The sequence below is a fragment of the Peromyscus eremicus genome, chromosome 8a (assembly GCF_949786415.1).
Source record: "Peromyscus eremicus chromosome 8a, PerEre_H2_v1, whole genome shotgun sequence".
Classification (NCBI taxonomy): domain Eukaryota; kingdom Metazoa; phylum Chordata; class Mammalia; order Rodentia; family Cricetidae; genus Peromyscus; species Peromyscus eremicus.
The window spans coordinates 34,186,960-34,207,432 of record NC_081423.1 but is presented as its reverse complement, the minus strand read 5'-3'; the positions used below and the strand labels follow the sequence as shown (position 1 = coordinate 34,207,432).

At 43.9% G+C, this 20,473-nt stretch overlaps 2 protein-coding genes across 2 annotated transcripts; both read right to left on the bottom strand.

The window, feature by feature from the left end:
- Positions 1-6,511: 6,511 nt before the first annotated feature.
- On the bottom strand, positions 6,512-7,435 carry LOC131916013 (olfactory receptor 1361-like). Its single transcript, XM_059269315.1, has one exon. The coding sequence runs from the start codon at positions 7,433-7,435 to the stop codon at positions 6,512-6,514; it is 924 nt and encodes a 307-aa protein (XP_059125298.1).
- Positions 7,436-17,283: 9,848 nt separating this feature from the next.
- On the bottom strand, positions 17,284-18,207 carry LOC131916012 (olfactory receptor 1361-like). Its single transcript, XM_059269313.1, has one exon. The coding sequence runs from the start codon at positions 18,205-18,207 to the stop codon at positions 17,284-17,286; it is 924 nt and encodes a 307-aa protein (XP_059125296.1).
- Between the last annotated feature and the right edge of the window lie 2,266 nt (positions 18,208-20,473).

The following is a 20,473-nucleotide window of genomic DNA, read 5'->3' as shown; positions in this document are numbered from 1 at the left end:
GATAGATAGATGATAGATAGATAGATAGATAGATAGATAGATAGATAGATAGATAGATAGCATTTTTTGAAGTTGGACTGCTGATAGGTCTTCTGGCCACTGGGATGTGTGCTTGAGGTGGCCCTAGCCATCCCTCTCTTTCTTGTCCTGTCCACAACATGCACGACTTTGTTACGTCACACACTTCTAACACCATGTGTTGCCTCACCACAGGCCACAAGCAAAGGAGCCAATTGCCTCTGGACTGAAACCCCTCCAAAACTGTGAGACAAAATCAACCTTCCATCTCTATGAGTTGATTGCCTCAGATGTTAGTTACAGCAATGGAAGCTGATGAACGTCTTCGATGTTCTGCAAAACATTTCACACTGGTTGATAGTTAAAATATTCATGGGAAATCTGGATTTCTGACCCTTGGGAAACCTTAAGCCCTGGAACATTCACACACTCATTCTCATAGGGCATCAATCAGTCAGGAAAATGAAAGAGCTAATAATCAATGAGCAGCCAGTTTGCTTTAGAAAATGCTCTGTGATTGCTCTCTATACTGATTTCCTTTGTGTCTCTAAGATCCTTCGTCTGTAGGAGTTTATGAGTGTCCCCAGGAGACTGGGAGGCACAGCAAAGGTAGAGGACTCCCCAAGCAGCAGAGATAATACCCTCTGCTCCAGGTAGTCGGTTCTGATCACCAAGGTCCCCTCCTATTCTGGTCCTGAAGTCACTGGGGGAAATGTCTACCATCTATACACTTCCCACCAGTTAGCCTGGCACTCCGGATGGTGGAGACGCTGAGGCAGTTCTGAAAGCTGGAATGGAGACAGCGTTCTGTCTGTTATAGAAAGATGATTTTAGATGCAGACCATTCACAGCTATCACTTGAGACAGAAACGAAATGTAAGGGATTCTTAGTGTTTGTTTTTTGAGACAGGGTCTCATTTATCCCAGGCTGGCCTTGAACTTGCTATTAGCTGAAGATGACCCTGAACTCCTGATCCTTCTGCCTCCACCTCTAGGTACTGAGATTGCAGCCACGCGCCAATACTCCCATCTTAGAGTTTGAATTCTTAAAGGACATCTTTTACTTTCATTCAGGTTCAAAGTAAAATGGCAGAAGCGGGGGGTTCTCACCCAGTTACTCACTCAGGCATCAAGCAGGTGCACATGAAGTGTGCTGTTTGGTCCCTGTCAGACCACCAGATAATACAGGACCAGACCCTGCCCCCTGGTGACACGACTGTATTCCAGAAAGCGCCAAAGAGGTACACAACTGACATGTTGCAAGGCAAGGAGGATGAGCTGAGACTGCAGCTCGGTTAGTAGAGCGCTTGCCTGGTGCAGCGCTTGCCTGGTGGAGTACTTGCCTAGTGGAGTACTTGCCTAGCATCCATGAAGTCCTGGCTTTGATCCCCAGCACAGCACAAACCAGGAGTAGTGGCGCACACCTGTGATTCCTGCACTCTGGAGGTGGAGGAAGAGTTTGAGGCCAGCCTGGGAGCATATGAGACCCTGTCTCAAAAAGACATACATACATATACATGCATACAGGAAGAAGGATGGAGAGACAGACAAAGGGAAAGACAGGTAGACAAAGAAAGAAAGAAAAAAAGAAAGAAAGAAAGAAAGAAGGAAGGAAGGAAGGAAGGGAGGAAGGAAGGAAGGAAGGAACTCTTGAAAGGCAGGCAAGGGGGAGGTAATTGAGATGTGTCAAAAATTCACAAAGAGTCTTAGGTAAAAGGTGCTTGGCTTATGAGGGGAAATGTGTGGAGAATATTACACAATAAAAAACAATTGACAGTCAGGGAGCCTGTACGGGTCTGACCTAGGTCCTCTGCATATGATACGGTTTCTTAGCTTGATATTCTTGTGGAACTCCCAACAATGGGAGCTTGTGGATGTCTCTGACTCTTTCGCCTACTTTTGGGATATTTTTCCTCCTACAGGGTTGCCACATCCAGCCTTGATATAAAGGGGTGTGCCTAGTCTTATTGTAACTTATGCCTTGTTTGGTTGATATCCCTGGGAGGTCTACCCTTTCCTGAAGAGAAACAGAGGAGAAGTAGATCCGAGGGAGAGGGAAGATTTGAGGAGAAGGGACTGGGAGGAGAGGAGGGAGGGGAAACTGAGGTCAGGATGTAATATATGAGAGAATGAATAAAAAACAAAAAGTTAGAAAAATATTTTCTTTTAAAGTCAGTATTGCTTTCCATCACCTAATAATCTCAAGAGAAATATTAGTACCCTTTCTGGTTGATCAAGACCTTGTACTTTGAGCAGACTCTCTTCAGCTGTCCACATCCCATCCTCAGCACACTGCAACTCCAGAAGAAATCGAGGCAGACAAAGACAGAGGAGACTGGTGCCCCTGCCCCCACCCTGGCTCCTGCTTAATCTAGAAATGGATCAGATTCTTGAGCAGATGACTTTTCTCAGTTTCCCCTCGACCTGGTCTGGGTGACAATAGTGAGCAGCGGAAGAGGAGGGTGAGAGAGGTATCTGGAAGACCAAGGGGACAGTTCAGTGATTAAGTACTGGTCTCCAGGCACAAGGCACTGGGCTTGAGTTTAGCACCACAAAAGATCAGCATATGAAAGAAACCAAGGGCCGATAACACACCAAGGCTGACATGTAGCATGTGCCAAAAAAAACCCAAAAACACCCATGCTTTGGGCAAATGTCCCATTTTACTGGGCATCCCTGTGCCTTTGCGCTTTCTCCAGTCCTAGCCAATCCCCCACCCGCTTGGAAATGACTTTCTCCTTCTCCAGACCGTCTCCTTTTCTGTTACTATGCACATGTGTCTGTCCATATTTTTGTACAAGGACATAGGAACCTGGACATCCAAGGCTCAATACCCAGTCCATTCCTATAACATGCTGGCCTCAGACCTACGTGTCATAGGTGACAGAGCAACTCTCCAATTCCAGCTGCCCTCTTCTGACCCAACTGCCTGAGCTGGTCTGAACTCCTTTCCCTGGGTTCTGGCCCTGGCATCCTACCATCTCTCCAGAAGCAAACTGAAGTTCCGTGACTGCCCACCTGAGCAGAGGAGTTTGGCAGGGGCCCTGGTAGGTGACATGAGTGGTTCCACCTGCCAGTCCTGGAACTTGCCACCTGCCTTGCTGAAACCCATATGATGCTTCAACCACATGGCTCCCATCAGGAGTGGGATCCTCCATCTCCCCAAAGTGGTCTGCTTCCTTTCCACTCAGATGTTTAACACCTCTGTAGATTGGGGCTTAGCATGGCTCTGAGGTCCTATGTGGGGTGGTTTGAAGAACACTTTACAAAGTCACTGTGCAGAGGACAGTAATTCTGGGGGAACTTGGGGAGTGTGGGATCTGCAGTTACCTGAGTGAGGGTCTATGTAACAGGGCCATTGCACCAGTTCCCGACATGATCAAATATGTACTTTCTACCTGTCATAGGGTTCACTACTGAGGCATAGTACTCTCAAGCCACAATGAAACAACATCCAAAATATTATCTAGACAACAAAAATGTATCAAGATTTCCCTCTCGGGTCCCTTCCTTACCTTCTTCAGGCCTGACTGTTGCCAGATAGGAGAGCAGGTGCCATGAAACTGTGAGCAACTAAAGCAAAAGCTGACCAACAATGGCCACCTCTGTGTAGGTAGCAGCCCCCTCTTTTCTCACTGTTCTCTGATGAGGGTGCGGTACCTGGGCTCCTGGGTGGCACAGTTTGTCTTCCTCTGGGCTGGAACAGTTTCATTTCATGCATGTTGGTAGTTTTATAATGTCTAACACAGAGAGAACCCCCAAAGTGCCTTATTACAGGCTATTCAGGGGGGAGTTTGCCTTGCTTCCTCTGACTCTCCAAGGCAGTGATTCTCAACCTGTGGGTCATGACCCCCTAGGGTTTGCATATCAGATATTCATATTACAAGTCATAACAGTAGCAAAATTACAGTTATGAAGTAGCAATGAAATAACATTATGGTTGGGAGTCACCACAACATGAGGGACCGTATTAAAGAGTTGCAGTATTAGAAGCTGAGAACCACGGCCCTAAGGGCTAACGAAGGAAGAGGAACATTGTTCCTACTGCAGGTCAATAGTGTGCATTTTCTGTGGGAATCTACTGGACCCGAGTGGATTCACTAAAGATGCTGGCCATATCTTTTCTAAATGGTCTCTGCCCATTTCTGTTCTTATCAAAGGATGAGAGATATGAGGAGCAGACATCCTAACTGGCAACAGACATAACTAGATTATATTCAGAATTTATTTTTTTGAAGTTGATTGAAATGTCAACAAAAAAAAAATGTTGGAGATTGGACCGACACACAAGAGGTAGAGAATTCTGGGAAAGAGTCTCTGTCCCAGGTGCGGCTCTGCATCCGTGCGTCTTCTCCTTGCTGTGACAGAATGTCTGGCAAAGGTACTTGAGGAAGTGTTCATTTTGACTCATGGTTTGAGGGGACACAGTCCACCGTGGTGAGAGGAAATGGCGGTGGCCGTGTGAGGCAGCCTGTCACATTGCATCTGCAGCCTGGAAGCAGAGGGAGGTGAATGCTGGTGCCCATTCCACTTTCTGCCCAGATACAACGGTGTCTGGGGAACTGTGCAGAACGAGGGACAGCCATCTGTTTCAACAACCACTCAGGTAAAGCCAAATGTTTCTCCGGTTGTCAGTGGTTTGCAAACAGTTGGCCCCAAAGGTTTATCAGTACTAGACAGAAATCGTCTATATGGTGCTCCCAGAAGTCTAGGCTGAGGGAAAGGGGGCTTTTGGACCAGGCCTGAAGTCTACTAATTTAGGCCCTAGAGAAAAAATTGCCGGGCTCCTTTGTGGAGGCTTTGTGTGTGCCCACATCTTTTTAAAGTTTCTTTTCTTTCTTTCTTTTTTAATTAGTGATTACCTGTACAGAATGATGGGTTTCACTAGGACATTTTCAAAAATGTACGTAATATATTTTGATCATATTCGCTCTTTTACTCCTTCCAAGCAGACTTTCTCCATGACAAATGATGACTTTTCTCAGGGGGAGAGGTGGAGTGGTTGGTTTTTTTCCTTTTGACTCATTGCCTTTTGATAAACCCACGGACTTCCTGTTCCCATCCTCCTCTTTAATAATTTTACAATTGTAGGGTGGGGTACATGTGTGGCACGGAGCACATGTGGAGGTCAGAGGCCATTTTTGGGCATCTGTTCTCTCTCTCCATTGTGTGACCCAGGGGTCCAGCCAAGTGGTCAGGTTACACAGCAGACTGCCTCACCGCCCCCAATCCTCCTCTTTATACACAATTTCCATTGAGGGGCAGAGATGGGGAGTTTGGCTACTTATAACTAAGCAGAGATGGACAGGAGTACTGTCTGAACATGAGGCAAGACAGTGGGAAGCAACCTTGTGGACTCTCAGTCCTCAGGTGTGGAATACAAGAGTCTGACGTCAAAGACACTAGTATCGTACACCAAATGAACTCAGAATTGGAATTGAAGTTCTGGCTTCCAGTTGGGATCTGACCATTAATTTATGTCCCTATGTCCCTATGGTGCTACAGTAATGCTGGACAGTTCAGCTTTAAGATAATCTCTGCTTCCAGCAGAGACTTGAAGGGACACTAAGGATTCCATCTGGGACACAGACGACGTCTGAAGCGTCTGTTGCTTATTCCTGTATTGTACCTGTGCTCAGTAGTGAAACACCACAAAGTCAGGTTGTGTGTATGTGGGGGAGCCCAGCAAGAGCCATATCCTGAGCTGTGATGGGCGATGAGACACAGGAAGAGTCACCTGAGCAGCAATACACTGTGATCTGTTGCGACTTGCGTCCTGGAACCCTGACTGGGGTGATGAGGTAAGGAAGAAAGGACAGATACAAATAAAGGAAACCTAGGATCAGATGAGGCTGCTCACTCTGATGGAGGGCACCTACTAACCATCACAACCCAGAACCTCAGTGTGTTTATTATACACAACCCCAGGGGAGGGGCTAGCTAGTCTCCCTAGGAGGTCTCTGTAGTTGAGCAGTCTCAGGCTGTAAACATGCTGGAGGAGAAAGCTGTAGCTGCTAATCTTTGCAGCTAATCTTTGCAGTTAATCTATGATTAACAGATCGTAGTTGTTCAGATCCAGACAAACTAGCCTTTCTATGTCAGTCATGAGGATAACTGAGGCCTTTGGGGAGCTGCGACTCTGAAGAGGATCAGCTATAAAGTCCTCTGAAGCTTCCTTGTTCACTGTGGGAGTCTTCCTTAGACAGTTGCTGGACCTTTCCCCAAAGAAATAATTTCAAATATGTCTAAACTTCAACTCTTCTTGCATGGAAAGAGAGAGCTTTAAAATCAAGCCTTTAAAGACATAACAAATTACTGGTTTGGGAACAATAATCTCTTGTCAACCTCAGATTTAAAAGGGTGACCATGACCACATAGCCCTAATTCCAGGAATGATCACAGTGGGCTTTAGACCTAGCAACATGGGGTTCTCTGTAAAGATGAACAAATTTATGATGTCCAAGAATTCTCTCAGTTCTAAAATTTTCAAACACTAAGATCTAAGAATTATCTTCCTCAGGGCTCCTTTGATGTCACGATTCCTCAGGCTGTAGATGAAGGGATTGACCATGGGTGTCACCACTGTGAAGATGACAGTAGCCACTGTGTCCTGTACTGTGTAGGTGGATGAAGGGTGCATATAAATGCCCAGGATTGACCCATAGAAAAGGGAGACCACGGTGAGGTGAGATCCACATGTGGACAGAGCTTTCCTTATTCCGTGGGCAGACTGTAATTTCAGAACCTTAGAGAAGATGTAGGCATAGGAAACAATAATGCATGTAAATGGTGTCAGAAATACCAGCCCACCAATGGTGAAGACCATCAGGTCATTGATAAAGGTATCAGAACAAGAGAGCTTCATGATAGGGTAAGGGTCACAGAAGAAGTGGTGCACTGCATTGTGGGAACAAAAGGTGAGGCGAACCATGAGAAGAGTGTGCAAGAGAGCATGCAGGTTTGTGATGACCCAAGATATGACCACCAGGAGGACACAGAGTCTGGGCCTCATCATCATGGTGTAGTGGAGTGGGTGACAAATAGCCACATATCGGTCATAGGCCATCACACTCAGCAGGAAGCCATCCATGTTGCTGAATGTGATGAAGAAATAGATCTGGGTCATGCACTCCATGTAAGAGATGGACTTGCTTCCCAACATGTGATTTACCAGTGCCTTGGGGACAGTGACAGACGGAGCACTAATGTCAACACTGGAGAGGTTGGCCAAGAAAAAGTACATGGGTGTGTGGAGATGAGGGTCACAGCTGATGGCCAGCATGATAAGAAGATTCCCAGAGATGGTGACCAAGTACATCCACAAGAACATCCCAAAGACAATCTCTTCTTTCTCTGATTGTCCAGTGAGTCCCAGGAGGAGGAATTCTGTGACCATAGTCTGATTGTCCCCATCCATGTCTGTGGAGAACAGTTTTATCATGCATCCAGATCATTTGCTAACATTTGAGCAAAAACATATCATTTGAAACAGTTTAATGATAGGTTGAGAGAATGAACTAAAACTGAATTGTCTCTTCTGTAATCTTAAACAAAATCCTGGTTAATTTCAACATGTTTTATTTACGAGTGGCTGTAGTTTTGTAAACCACTTCTACTGTCTATTTCCAAACTTGTTTGCTTTCTTTTGCAATATTTAAACTTAGTCTAATGATTGAGGTTAATATAATTCACCTTGTGGATAAAGAAACCTATTGGATTGGTCATGTAATTAATCAATTGCATATTAGAAAGGAGAACTCAAGATAATCTTGTGACCTTCCTTTTACTATATAAACACACACGTATGTATATGTATTTGCTCAAGCTATATGTTTTTTGAGACAGGATATTGCTATGGCACCCAGGCTGGTCTTGATACTATGGACTCAAGCTATCCCCCTCTATTAGGCTACTCAGCACTGGGGGCTACAGGTTTAAGGACCCATCTGGCTATCTTTATGCTGTATTTCATACAGCTGCCATTTGTTGACAGTTTAATCACATGGTAAATTGTTTATTAGATGCTGTCTACAAATGTGCAGATTGTGTTTGAGGCTCTGCTATATTCTCAGACTTTGGAATGTTCCTGGGCTTTGATAGGTCTGTCCAGTGGCTCTAAACTCTCAGCATTTTATCTGCCGCAGACCTGTTTTCACCCTAGTCCACGGCGGTTGGTCCACTACTCCAGCTGTGTACAAGCTCCTCCAACTTCCACATCCCAAGAAGAAGAACAGGTACAATTGTATGAATTATTTTTTAAGGATTTTTTTGTTTTTTTAATTATGTGTGTCTCTGTGTGAGTGTGTGCAAGTGAGTATATGTGTTTATGGAGCCAGAAGAGGGAATTGGATCCCCTGGATTGTTGTGAGCCACCCAACATAGGTGCTGGGAACTGAACTCGGGTCCTCTGCAAGAGCAGTGCATGCTCTTCACTGCTGGGCCATCCCTACAGCCCCTGGACTATTTCTTTCTGGAAGAAAGAGCATTACTGATTGGCAAAGAGAAAATCCATGCAGTGTATTTAAAAGATACTCCCAGCAGAAAAAATACCCAGAGGCGGGTTCAGGTAAAATAAGACTACAGCATCCTTGAGAGAATTGTTGGTGTTTCAGTAGGAAAGGAGAGAAAGTGTTTTCCCCTAGAGATCAAAGGAGTTGGATGGAGAAAAAGAAAGAACCAGCAGGGAGAAGCATAGAGAAAACCCTTGGCAAAGATTGGCTAAAGATTTACAGATTATGGAGACAGTGAGTTGCCTATTACTGTGAGTGAAATTAGTGAAAACAAGAGTATAGTGCAGAGATGTGAGCTCATCTTACCTGGACCAACTTCTAAAACCAAGGTAGATAGCTAGAAGAATGGCATCTGTGTAGCTTGAGCACATTCCTTATGTGATCAGAGATCACAGTGGATGGGCATACAAAAACAGCAAGGCAGGGATTTGGAGCATCTTACCCAGAGACTATCTTTTAGTGTTCTCTCTCTCTCTCTCTCTCTCTCTCTCTCTCTCTCTCTCTCTCTCTCTCTCTCTCTCTCTCCTCTCCTCTCCCTTTCTCTCTCCCTCATCCTCTCCCTCTCCCATCCTCTCTTTTCTTCTCTTCACCCTTCTTCCTCCACATCCCTACCACCTCTTGGTTGTGTACATCTGGCCAAGCTTCTCAATAAACTTCAGTCTCTGTGCCTCACCCAGCTAGCCCTAAGTTGCCCACTTCCTCTTCCCATCTAGAACTTTGTCTTGCAGAGAGACTGCCCTGTTCCTGGTGGGCAGCACACCTTGACCAAGAAAGGTCTGAGTGTCGACCAAGAAGCTTTTCCTATGATCCTGGACCCGTTTTCCCCATCGGTGACCCTGTCTGCGGCTGAGGTACTAGTGCCTCACCTGCCTGGCCAGCTGCCTTTCCGGCTGCTGTCGGTGCTGTCGGTGGCTTTCACACAATTCCCACGTCTGTGAATTCCATGCTTGATGCTGGATTTGAGCCAACTCATTTGTGGGACATTTCACCACCGGAGAGCATCTAGGAAGAGATGCATGGCTCTCTATGGTCAAGCTTTGGTGATGAGAGTAAATAGACCCGCCATCCCTGGAGATCAGGGTTGCCATGACTACGAATAGGCACCCTAGGGCCCATTCCTCAGAGGTCCCCATTAGGGACCCATGCTAAGTGCTCATTGTTTGCATTCTGTCTGAAAACAGCAAATATTGTCATGAAATCAATCCCTGTGGAGCAATTGTACAAACATGACCACCTCGCTTCCCTTTCCTTTGGTGTTCTTTCAGAGGCCGGTGAGAGGAGGGCCAGAAAGTGGGATGCACTGTCGTGATGAAGGAGCTTATACGTCAAAGCCGGTTGTAGCTCTATGAGAAATGCAGTAAGCACAAAACAGAAGGTGAAAACCCCCAGAAATACAAGTGTTACTGCTTTTTATTTTTATTTTTTAAGCATATGAGTGTTTGCCTTTGTAAGTCTATGCACCATATGTGTGATAATGGAGGAGGTCAGGAGAGTTACTGGACTGGAGTTATGGACAGTAATTACTATTGTGTGGGTGCTGGGAGTCCATGCTAGACTTTTAACCCATTAGCCTTCTCTCCAGCCCAAGTGTTTACTATATTTATACTTCTACTGGAATAGTAAAGTATTTCTCAAAACATAGCCACTTTTCAAGCCCCAAATAATGATGTGACGATGACCCTCTTGTCACTGGATACTTTTGTCCATTTATCATCGGTTAATGTGAGCATGTTGTTTTCAATCTTTTTTCTTGTTTTGTTATTTTATTGCTGTGGTGGGATTGAAACCAGGGCTTCACACATGCCAGGCGGTGTTCTGTCCCTCCAGCCTTGTTTTGTCCTTCCTCCCACCCTCCTGCCCTCCTTCCTGTATATATATGTGTGTGTGTGTGTGTGTGTGTGTGTGTGTGTGTGTGTGTGTGTGTGTGAGCGTACACACGCAGGTCAGAGGAGAGTTTGCAGAAGCTAGTTCTCTCCACCACGCAGGTACTGGGAATCAACCAAACCCAGTTTATCTGGCATGGCAGCAAGTGTCTTTACCTGCTGAGCTATCTTTCCCCTGCCCTCTTATCTGGATATTAAAGCAATTGTTTAAGTTGTTGTTGATGGGATAGCAAGACCCTTTACAGTAGATGAGTTTTGGCTACAAAAGAAATCCCCCCACCACTACTAAATGTTAAGAGTTCTTCATGTAGCAGGATAAATTTTACAGGTGGATTCTATTCTCTAGTTTATATGCCATCTTTGATTTTTGTGGTGATATTTTAATCTGTGTCCCCCAATAAAGTTTATCTGAGGATCAGAGGAAAAAGCTAGCAGCTATATTAAACATAGAAGTCAGGCAATGGTAGCACATGCCTTTAATCCTATCACTCGGAGGCAGAGATCCCTCTGGATCTCTGTGAGTTCAAGGCCACACTGGGAACAAAGCCAGGTGTGGTGGCACACGCCTTAAATTCCAACACTAGTTAACCATAAAGGTCTGGAGGTCTGTACAGACAGACAGGAAGTGACAGAGCTGGGCAGAAAGAGAAACTGATGTAGCTGGGCAGAGAGAGGAAATGAGATAGTAGAACAGAAAGGCATATAGGCATGGGTATACAAGAAGTAGATCTCTTTAGTGGACAATCTCCAAGTGGTAAGAATGTGGCTGGCTTCTTTTGGCTTTTCTGATCTCTCAGCTTTTTACCCCAATATCTGGCTCTGGGTTTTTATTAATAAGACCATTTAGCAATTCATCCTACAGATTTTATTTTCTTTGACAATTTTATACATGTAAATCCTGAGTTTGAGGCATTTTCGCATCCCAGATCCTCTCACTCTCCCCACCTTTCCTCCTAACAGTTTCCTTACTACATTGATGTCCTTCACCTCCCCCGCCCCACCACTGTGTTTGTTTACAGACGCGTGCATGAGCTTGAGTGGTGGAGGATATTTTTGGAACACATCTCTGCTTACCAATAATAATGTAATTCACTGACACTTACGGTTACCATCCAAGAAGGGTTTACTTCTGCCATTAAGTTAGTTTCTCCATGTCTTATCCTTTGTTTCTCAAGTTTTATTATTGTCATTTTTTTTGTTATTCACTTCATTCTTTTTTGTATCATTCCACTTTGACCCCCTCTTCTCCCTTTCTGTGTATTTTAAGTTGTTTCCTTGGTGATTACTTTGAAAACTGTAAATAACATCATAATCTTACAACAACCTTGTCTGAATAAAACCAACTTAAGATTCAATATCTTGGGCTCAGATGGGTTCCTATATGTCTCTTGTCTCCCCTCCCTTTAATGAGGTCACATATTACATCTTTATACATCGTATCACAACTAATATGGATTTATAATTATTATTTTATGCATTGGCCTTTGGGTCACATAGAAAGGGAGAATTGTTGACCCGAGTACAAGTCATTGCCCTGGGTGTTTATCATCATCATTGTCTAGTACAATTAGAATGTTTTGTTTTCCTTTAGTTTGTCCTTTTTCTTATTTATTTACTTTTGGATTTTAGAGGTGGTGTCTTGCTAAGTAGCTGGGAGTGGCCTGAAAATCCTTATGTAGCCTAGGCTGGGCTAGAACTCATGATACCCTGTCTTGACCTCCTGAGTACAGGGATTACAGACTCTCATTATCAGATCTGTCAGCCTGCAAATACGCTGTCCACTTCATCCAGCTTCCACAGTATCTGTTTGGTATTTACTGAGGATCCCTTTACACAAGGAGTCACTTCTCTTATTTTTAGCTTTCCTCCAATGGTTTTCTGTCTTTGCTGGGTTATTTTGAATGAGGGACCCTGGAGATAGCTGTTCCACCATTTTGAATCTTTATGTATTTCCGGACTTGCTATTCTAATCTGCAGAACTTTTAGTCTGTTCATGGATTTGATTATAGAGAACTTACAATGTGTGTTTATATCTAAATAGGGATAAGTGTACATTTTTGTGCATTAGTCTAATTATATAGCTATGTATAAATATATCTTGGCATTTAATTTTTGCTGATTTAAATTAAAAAAACACATCTCTATGATAAAAAAGAAAAAAAGCTATTTCAGAACAAGGGGCAATTAAGCCCCACATCTTTTGGATTTTCCTTTTGTCTGTAATAATTTCTCAGTCTCCCCTTGCTTTTCACATTCTTAATTGTTTTGAGGAATCTTGGGCAGACATTTTGTCCAATATTATTCTATTTGGGGTTTCCTAGTTTCATAGTTATAGCATCATTATGACTTTGGGGAAGAATCACCTCTGAGGGATTTTCCCCTCATACTGTCATGTTATAGCAAAAATACAGGACCTCAGCATGAGCTATCACTGATGATGTTAAACTTCATTACTTGGCAAGGAGATACTTATCATTTCTCCACTGTGTAGATTATTTTTCCCCTGCAGTAATCTGTTCTTTGACAGCAAGTCACTCAGTCCAGCTGCCTTTCAAGGGAGAGGAGAGGACTGAGCTCCGCACTTTGCGGGATGTGATGGGGCATGGAATCTGTGGTGCCTGGACATCTGTTAGAGAGCCTGTTTCTTGTCCCCTGGTCACTGGTTTGTTCTTTTGCTTGCTTTTGTCAATCTGGACTTACTGATGTTTATTTCCTGTATTGAATCACAATGACACCGAGCATCCCTTTCCCAAAATACTTGGGATCAGAAGTGTTTGGTGTTTCAAAGTCTTCTAATCTTGGAATATTTGCATATACATAACGAAATATGGAATCCAAGTCCAAACATGCAACTCAGTTTTGTTTCATGGATCCCTGTACATGCAGCCTGGTGGTAACTATAAGTGGTTTTAATGTGCCTGTTTTGACTAATTCCGATTACGTGAGGTCACCTGAAGAATTTCTGTATCATGCTGGCATTCAAAAAGTTTCAGATTTGGAGGGAATGTTAAAATTTCAGCTTTTGGACTGGGGATGCCCGGCCTATGGTACCCTGTCTGTTGCCTGTTTAGCCACAGGGAGCACCTCCGTTTTGGCTGCAGTGTCTTTTGGGCATGCCTTATCCCTCTTTTTTTCCCTCTTTTCTCCTTTACCCCCTCCCTCTTCTTGGAACTCTCTCCCTTTCTACAGTACAGGATGCCCCAGGATTTTGTCAGCCTCTTTTTCCGCAGTATCCATGGGACACACACACACACACACACACACACACACACACACACACACACACACACATGAAACTCAGGACAGACACTGGGCGGTTGTCTGAAAACAGGCTTGGTTGTCTGTGTGAGGACTCAGTCTAAACAGCCAGCTTCATAAGGACTCAGGGCTCAGCAAGTAGATGAAGCCAGTTTCCAAGGCCCATGTGGTAAAGAGGCAATGTCCAGAACAAAGTCATTTACTGAAGGTCCATTGACTTTACATGAGAGAAAGTTCCAGAAAGCTTTGCCCTTTCCCTAAAACACCAGGAGTCAAAATACTACAGAACAATATTTTCTAGACATTGTAATGGCTTCCTCTGCTTGCAACAGACATTCAGCCTGGTAGGCTTGTAACCTTGATGTACACATCTAAGGGAGGTGATTCCAATGGCCCTGGGGTGATGCAGTCCCCAGTCATTCTGAGGAGAGCAGTGTCTGGGGATCCGTACAGCACTGAGGGATGACCATTTGTTTCAACATTCACTGAGCTGATGCCAAACTTCTCTAAGTTGTTTTAATTGGCAAACCAAGAGTTGACTCCCCAAAGGCTAATTAGTGGTAAATAGAAATTGATCGAGGAAAGGAGTATGTGGTATCTCCCAGGAGTCTATGCTGAGGGAAAAACGGCCCTGGTCTAGGCCTGGTCTCTATTAACTCAGGCCCTGGGAGATAAATCACCAAAGTGGCTGCCCTGGGGAGTAAGATGTAAACTTGGTACAGGGTCTGTCTCTGAGGGAAGATGGCGCCAGGGAGCCCACATGGTGCCTTGTTTTTGTTAACCATGAGTTCCTTACTCACACACAGACAACTAGGACCAGCCCCTAGAACCAGAATGAGCCTACCCAGACCTCTAGAGGATTCTCTTCCCTCTTCCTGTATCTCCCCTGAGAGAAATGATTCGGGGAGACAGCAGAGATGCAGGGAAGTGGGCATTCAGCAGAAAGGGAATGAAAACCAGGAAGTTTATGCAGAGTTGGCCAGCATGCAACAGGCACACCAATGAGGTTTTCTACTTAATAATGAGTTTTAAGATAATTTGTGGGGGGTACACATGGATAAAGAATGACTCCCCCTTGTCTCTGGATCCTGTGAGAATATCATTGACTTTCCTTCATCTTGGTCCTCTATCTTCCTCCTCATTCAACTTAAAAATATTTTTTTATTTTTAAAATTATAATTACATCATTTTCCCCTTCTCTTTCTTCCATCCAAATCCTTCCATATACCTTTCTTGCTTTCTTTCAAATTCATAGCCTCTTTTGTTCTTTAATTGTTGTTACATGCATATATGTTTATGTACACACACACACAAATATATATATATATATATATATATATATATATATATATATCTCCATATCCTAAATTTAACCAGCTGAGTCTGTGTAGTGTTACTTGGACGTATGCTTTCAGGGCTAACCATTTGGCATTGGATAGCCAATTGGTGTGCTCCTCCCAGAGGAAGACTGTTTCTCCCACTCCCAGCATTCCTTAGTGCCGTAGTTTTGAGTATAGGATTGAGGCCTCCTGGCCTCTCCCCAGTCCACTTTGGTATATCTGTTGTTGTCCTTATTCATCTCCCATTTAGGCAATCATGTAAGTGAGACTTTACGGGTGTAACCTCTGACATCCCCAGGAGACACAGTCTCACAGCAAACTCCTTAATCCTCTGGCTCTTACCTTCTTTCTGTCTCCTCTTCTCCAATGTTTCCTGAGCCTTGGATGCAGGAGTTATCTTGTAGATGGATCCATTTCAGCTGGACTCCACAACTCTGCATTTTAGTTGGTTATGGTTTTCTAAGGTGGTCTCCTCTGCTGTAAAGAGGAGTGTCCTTGACGGCACAAAAACCCTAAGGATGCAGTAGTGGCATGCATACCTTGGAGTTAACCAACAGCTCTCTAATTGGCCTCAGGATCTGCTCAACAAGAGGGAAAACATTCCTGGTACTCAAAACCGAGTCAACTGCCCAGGGCTAGTGAAGTCATGGATCTTGGAGGAGAATCTACAACTGCCACTACTAAGCTAGCATACTTCTTAACTATGCTCAGTGTTTGTCTTTATACCAGCAGATAAGTGTAGTTCACATCCAGTTTTTTACCTATGACCTAGTGGTAGGGCACACACACCAGCAGTACTAGTTATTCAACGCCCTGAGGCAGGAGGATTGCTGAATGTAAGTTTCTGTCTGGCATAGAAAACAAAAGAAGACTCAATCCTAGAAATAGCAAAGCAAAATCCTAGGCTCAGAACATGTTCTTTCCATGGCTGCTTCTCTGGGTCCCAGAATTCAATGAAGCTTCCTACATTCCACAGTGACCTTGCAGGGCTTCAGATCCCTAGGTTCTCATTTCCATAGCTGTGACTTCTGTTGTCTGTTACTTCTCAGTGTCCCATAATCACAATCATCTATCACTAATCCAAGGCAAGGTCATGTGAACACTGGACCAGTCTGGGTATCTGTGTACAAAAATGAAGAAATGTGTGATATCTAGGAGTCCTCTTCTTGCTGCCTTGGGGGCCATCCTCCAGCAGCGCAGGGCTGGAAGTGAATCTACTGAGTTGGTACATACTAGACTGTTCTATCTGAGGGTGTTAGAGAAAAAGACATTCAAATTCTCTTTTGATGGTTTCCTTCTTTATTCTCTATTCTCTATTCTTCTACCATATGCACTTTTCTACAGCTTATATATCCCAACAAAATCTTTCAGGCAACATAGGAATTACAATGTGGTTACATTCTATTTTTCAATGAATGATTATCATGAATACAAGCAAACACATGTTTTCATCTTCCTTACATGATTAAAAACCAAGTCACCTCAATAACCAATACACATTTACATCCAACCAACTTATTACAGATTAACAGAACATGAGCAAGCAGAAAGTAATTTTTCTCAACCAACTCTTTTGTTGGCAGGCTGCATATTTTGGTTACAAAGAAAGAATCAATAAATCACTTCATTATTTATCTTGAAAGGTAATCTTATAAGGAATCTTTTTTTTCTGAGACAGGGTTCCTCTGTGTAACTTTTGGAGCCTGTCCGGGAACTCACTCTGTAGACCAGGCTGGCTTCAAACTCACAGAGACCCAACTGCCTCTGCCTCCCGAGTGCTGGCATTAAAGGCGTACACCATCACTGACTGGTCCTTATAAGGACTCCTAAAGGAATCACAAACCTTAACTTTTATACATTTAAAGAAAAACACCAGTCAGCTGTACTTTAAATCTTTAGGGTGCATACCCACTCATCTATAGTTTTTTATATCAGGAGATCGAGGGCAGGAATGGGTACGAGGAATTAACCATCACCTTTGATCATCAAACAACCCTAGCAAGGAAAGTATGTCAGCTGGCAACATTCAGGCTGCTTGGTATTTTTTACCTCATCTATGTGTCCTAGTGAACTTTAGGATTGTTTTCTGTGGTTCTACCTCACAAGCAGTGGGGATCTCCCCACACCCGTTCACACCATGACAGATACCAGAGAAAGATAGCAGCAGCGAACATGTAAGGGCACAGCAGAAGAAGAAGACATTCAGGGTCCGTGGTCTCGGGGCCTTGCCTATCCTAGAGATTTGGATCTTCTCAGCTCTAGAAATTTCAAATTCTAGGATCTGAGAATTATCTTCCTTACGGCTGCTTTCATGTCACGATTCCTCAGACTATAGAGGAAGGGATTAGCCATGGGAGTCACCACTGTGAAGATGACAGAGGCCACTGCATCCTGTAGTGAGTAGGAAGAAGAAGGGTGCATATAAACTCCAAGGATTGCCCCATAGAAGAGGCAGACCACAGTGAGGTGAGAACCACACGTGGAGATGGCTTTTCTTATCCCATGGGCAGAGGGCTTCTTCAGGACATTGGAGAAAATGTAAACATAGGAAACAACAACGCATACAAATGGCACCAGAAATACCACTGCACCCTCAGTGAAGGCTGTGACATCATTGATAAAGGTGTCAGAACAAGAGAGCTTCAGGATAGGGTAGGGGTCACAGAAGAAGTGGTGCACTGCATTGTGGGAACAGAAAGTGAGTCGAACCATGAGCAGAGTGTGCAAGAGAGCATGCAGGTTTGTGACGACCCATGATATGGCCACCAGGAGGACACATAGTCTGGGCCTCATCATCATGGTGTAGTGGAGTGGGTGACAAATGGCCACATAGCGGTCATAGGCCATCACACTCAGCAGGAAGCTGTCCATGTTGCCGAATGCGAGCATAAAGTACATCTGGGCCATACACTCCGTGTAAGAGATGGACTTACTTCCTACCATGTGATTCACCAGCGCCTTGGGGACGGTGACTGAGGAAAAGCAGATGTCAACACTGGAGAGGTTTGCCAGGAAGAAGTACATGGGTGTGTGGAGATGAGGGTCACAGCTGATGGCCAGGATGATGAGAAGGTTCCCAGAGATGGTGACCAAGTACATCCCCAAGAACAGCCCAAAGACGACCTCTTCTTGGTCTGACTGTTCAGAGAGTCCCAGGAGGAGGAATTCTGTAGTGATTGTCTGATTGTCACCGTCCATGTCTTTGGAAAGAGAGTAAGACCCATGTAGTGAAATCATTCACCAACACTTGAAGAAAACTGTTACAAACTTTCGAAAATGTTGCTTATTATTTAAGAATTAACTGCTAATAAAATGCCTTACAATGTATTTTTATAGCAACCAGTGGTCCATTGTTAAAGGACTGAATTCTAATGACTATGATTTTATTGACTCTGCTCTTCTTTGCCTAGTGACATATATATGTGCATTTTATACAAGAATTAACTCAGTCTAGGAATTGATGTACTACATTTCACTGTACACATGAAGAAACTGAGGAGTGGGCAGCTAGATGCTTTATCAAAAATTGCTGATCAGTATCAGTGAGAGTTCAAAACAAGCTAATGGTCTTGTTCTCTGTGTTACACATAGACACACATGGGCATGCATGCTCACACATACACAAACATAACCACTCATAGGTGCATGAACACACACACCATGCACAACACACATACATACACAAACACGCACATAGATACTTCGTAACACAGACACCCAAGTACACTTTTTCTTACATGTTCTTTTGTCTGACCAGGAATTTCTGGGCATAAGTTGCCGGGAGCCATTCCCCGGTGATGGATGGGTCCTACAGAGGATGTAAGGAGTCGGAGGGAGAAGAAAGTGAGCCAGGCCATGGTGGTCAGAAGAATCTTGCAGCCTGACTGACTAGCAACCAGAGTGTTTCTTTATTTATACAGAATTTAGTTAGAAGAGATACACTCATGATTTTCCAAAACATGGGTCATATCATTTTTGGTTTTGGACATGTGTTTCACTTCCTTTTGTTCATCCTTTAATCATCATTAATAAACTATGACAGAACAGAGTTATCATTTCCAATCACTTTCCCTCAAGTTTTGACATCAGTAACAAACAGAGTTATCATTCTTACTCATTAACCCCATAACCCAATTTTTGAGAATCTAGAGGCATATGACAGTCTGTGCTCAGGCTCAAATTCAAACTGGCTGGGACTGTAGGCAGGTGACATGTCTCCAGCAATTTTTATGTTATATTAGCTACCATTTTATTAAATTGTAATCAAATGCAAAGTCACTACTAAGTGTCATATATTTCCCAGCACTCGGGAGGCAGAGGCAGGCAGATCTCTGTGAGTACGAGGCTAACCTGGTCTACAAAATGAGTTCCAGGAAAGGCACAAAGCTACACAGAGAAACTCTGTCTTGAAAAACCAAAAAAAAAAAAAAAGTGTCATATATTATAAACCCAGAGGTTGTGCTGTGGCTTTTCTATTTCCTCACACTTGGGGTGGCCAATAGGCTTAGACTGGCTGCTGGGGCTTTGTATTTTATCGGCTACAGAGATGTTTTCACCACAGCTCACAGCTGTTTGTCTGCTCATGTGAGCTGTGGGCCAGATTCCTGTGTGCAGTGTACCCTCCTTTCTGCACACAGAAGAGGGGGGTGCATACAGAGTCTAAGTGCAATGGTTTCCTATTGGAGAAAAAAGGTTTCACAGGTGGATAAAATGCAGATTCATGGACATCTCAAAAGACAATCCCAAGGCTAAGAAATCACCACGGCCTGCAGGTCAGGATCACATCTGGACTGCAGTGCCCATGGAGGGATGCCAGGCAATTTAAGCTGAGAAAGGGAGGAGAGTCACCCTGGGGGTGATCAAAGGCCCAGGGAAAGACAAGAGAGGTGACAACTGTCATGTGAAATAGCCTGGCTGCTGGGACAGAACATGCCATGGGAACTGATAATGTTGTTTATAGGATGTGTGTATGGTAGACACAGTGAAGCCACTATACTTTGAGAGTGAAATGGAGCAAAGCACTGACATGTGAGATCCAGGTTAACTTCCAGAACTTTACAATGGATGTAGAACCATGTAACAACAACAGTAAAATCTAGAAGGAGGTCTGGGGAGATGGCTAGTGGGTAAAGCATATGCCATGTAAGTATGAAGACCTGAGTTCAAATCCCCAGAACTCACATAAAACTCAGCACCATAGACATATCTTCTATCCCAGTGCTTTCATGGTGAAATGAGAGGCAGATCCCTATATGAGTGCTGTGGCACATGTGCAACTACACTCACAAACATCCATGTGTACACACATACATACACACACAAAAAAAGTCAAATTTAAAAACCTAGAATAAGCTTCCAATGGGTCACAGGGTCAGTGGACTCTAGAAGCAGAGATGAGACAGAATGATCAATAGTTCATAAGGATCAACAAAAGTATTCTTTGACTGTAGATGTTAATGTTCTA

Bases quoted from the DNA above. Each gene is read 5' to 3' on its own strand.
- LOC131916012 (XM_059269313.1), bottom strand. From the start codon at position 18,207: ATGGACGGTGACAATCAGACAATCACTACAGAATTCCTCCTCCTGGGA.
- LOC131916013 (XM_059269315.1), bottom strand. From the start codon at position 7,435: ATGGATGGGGACAATCAGACTATGGTCACAGAATTCCTCCTCCTGGGA.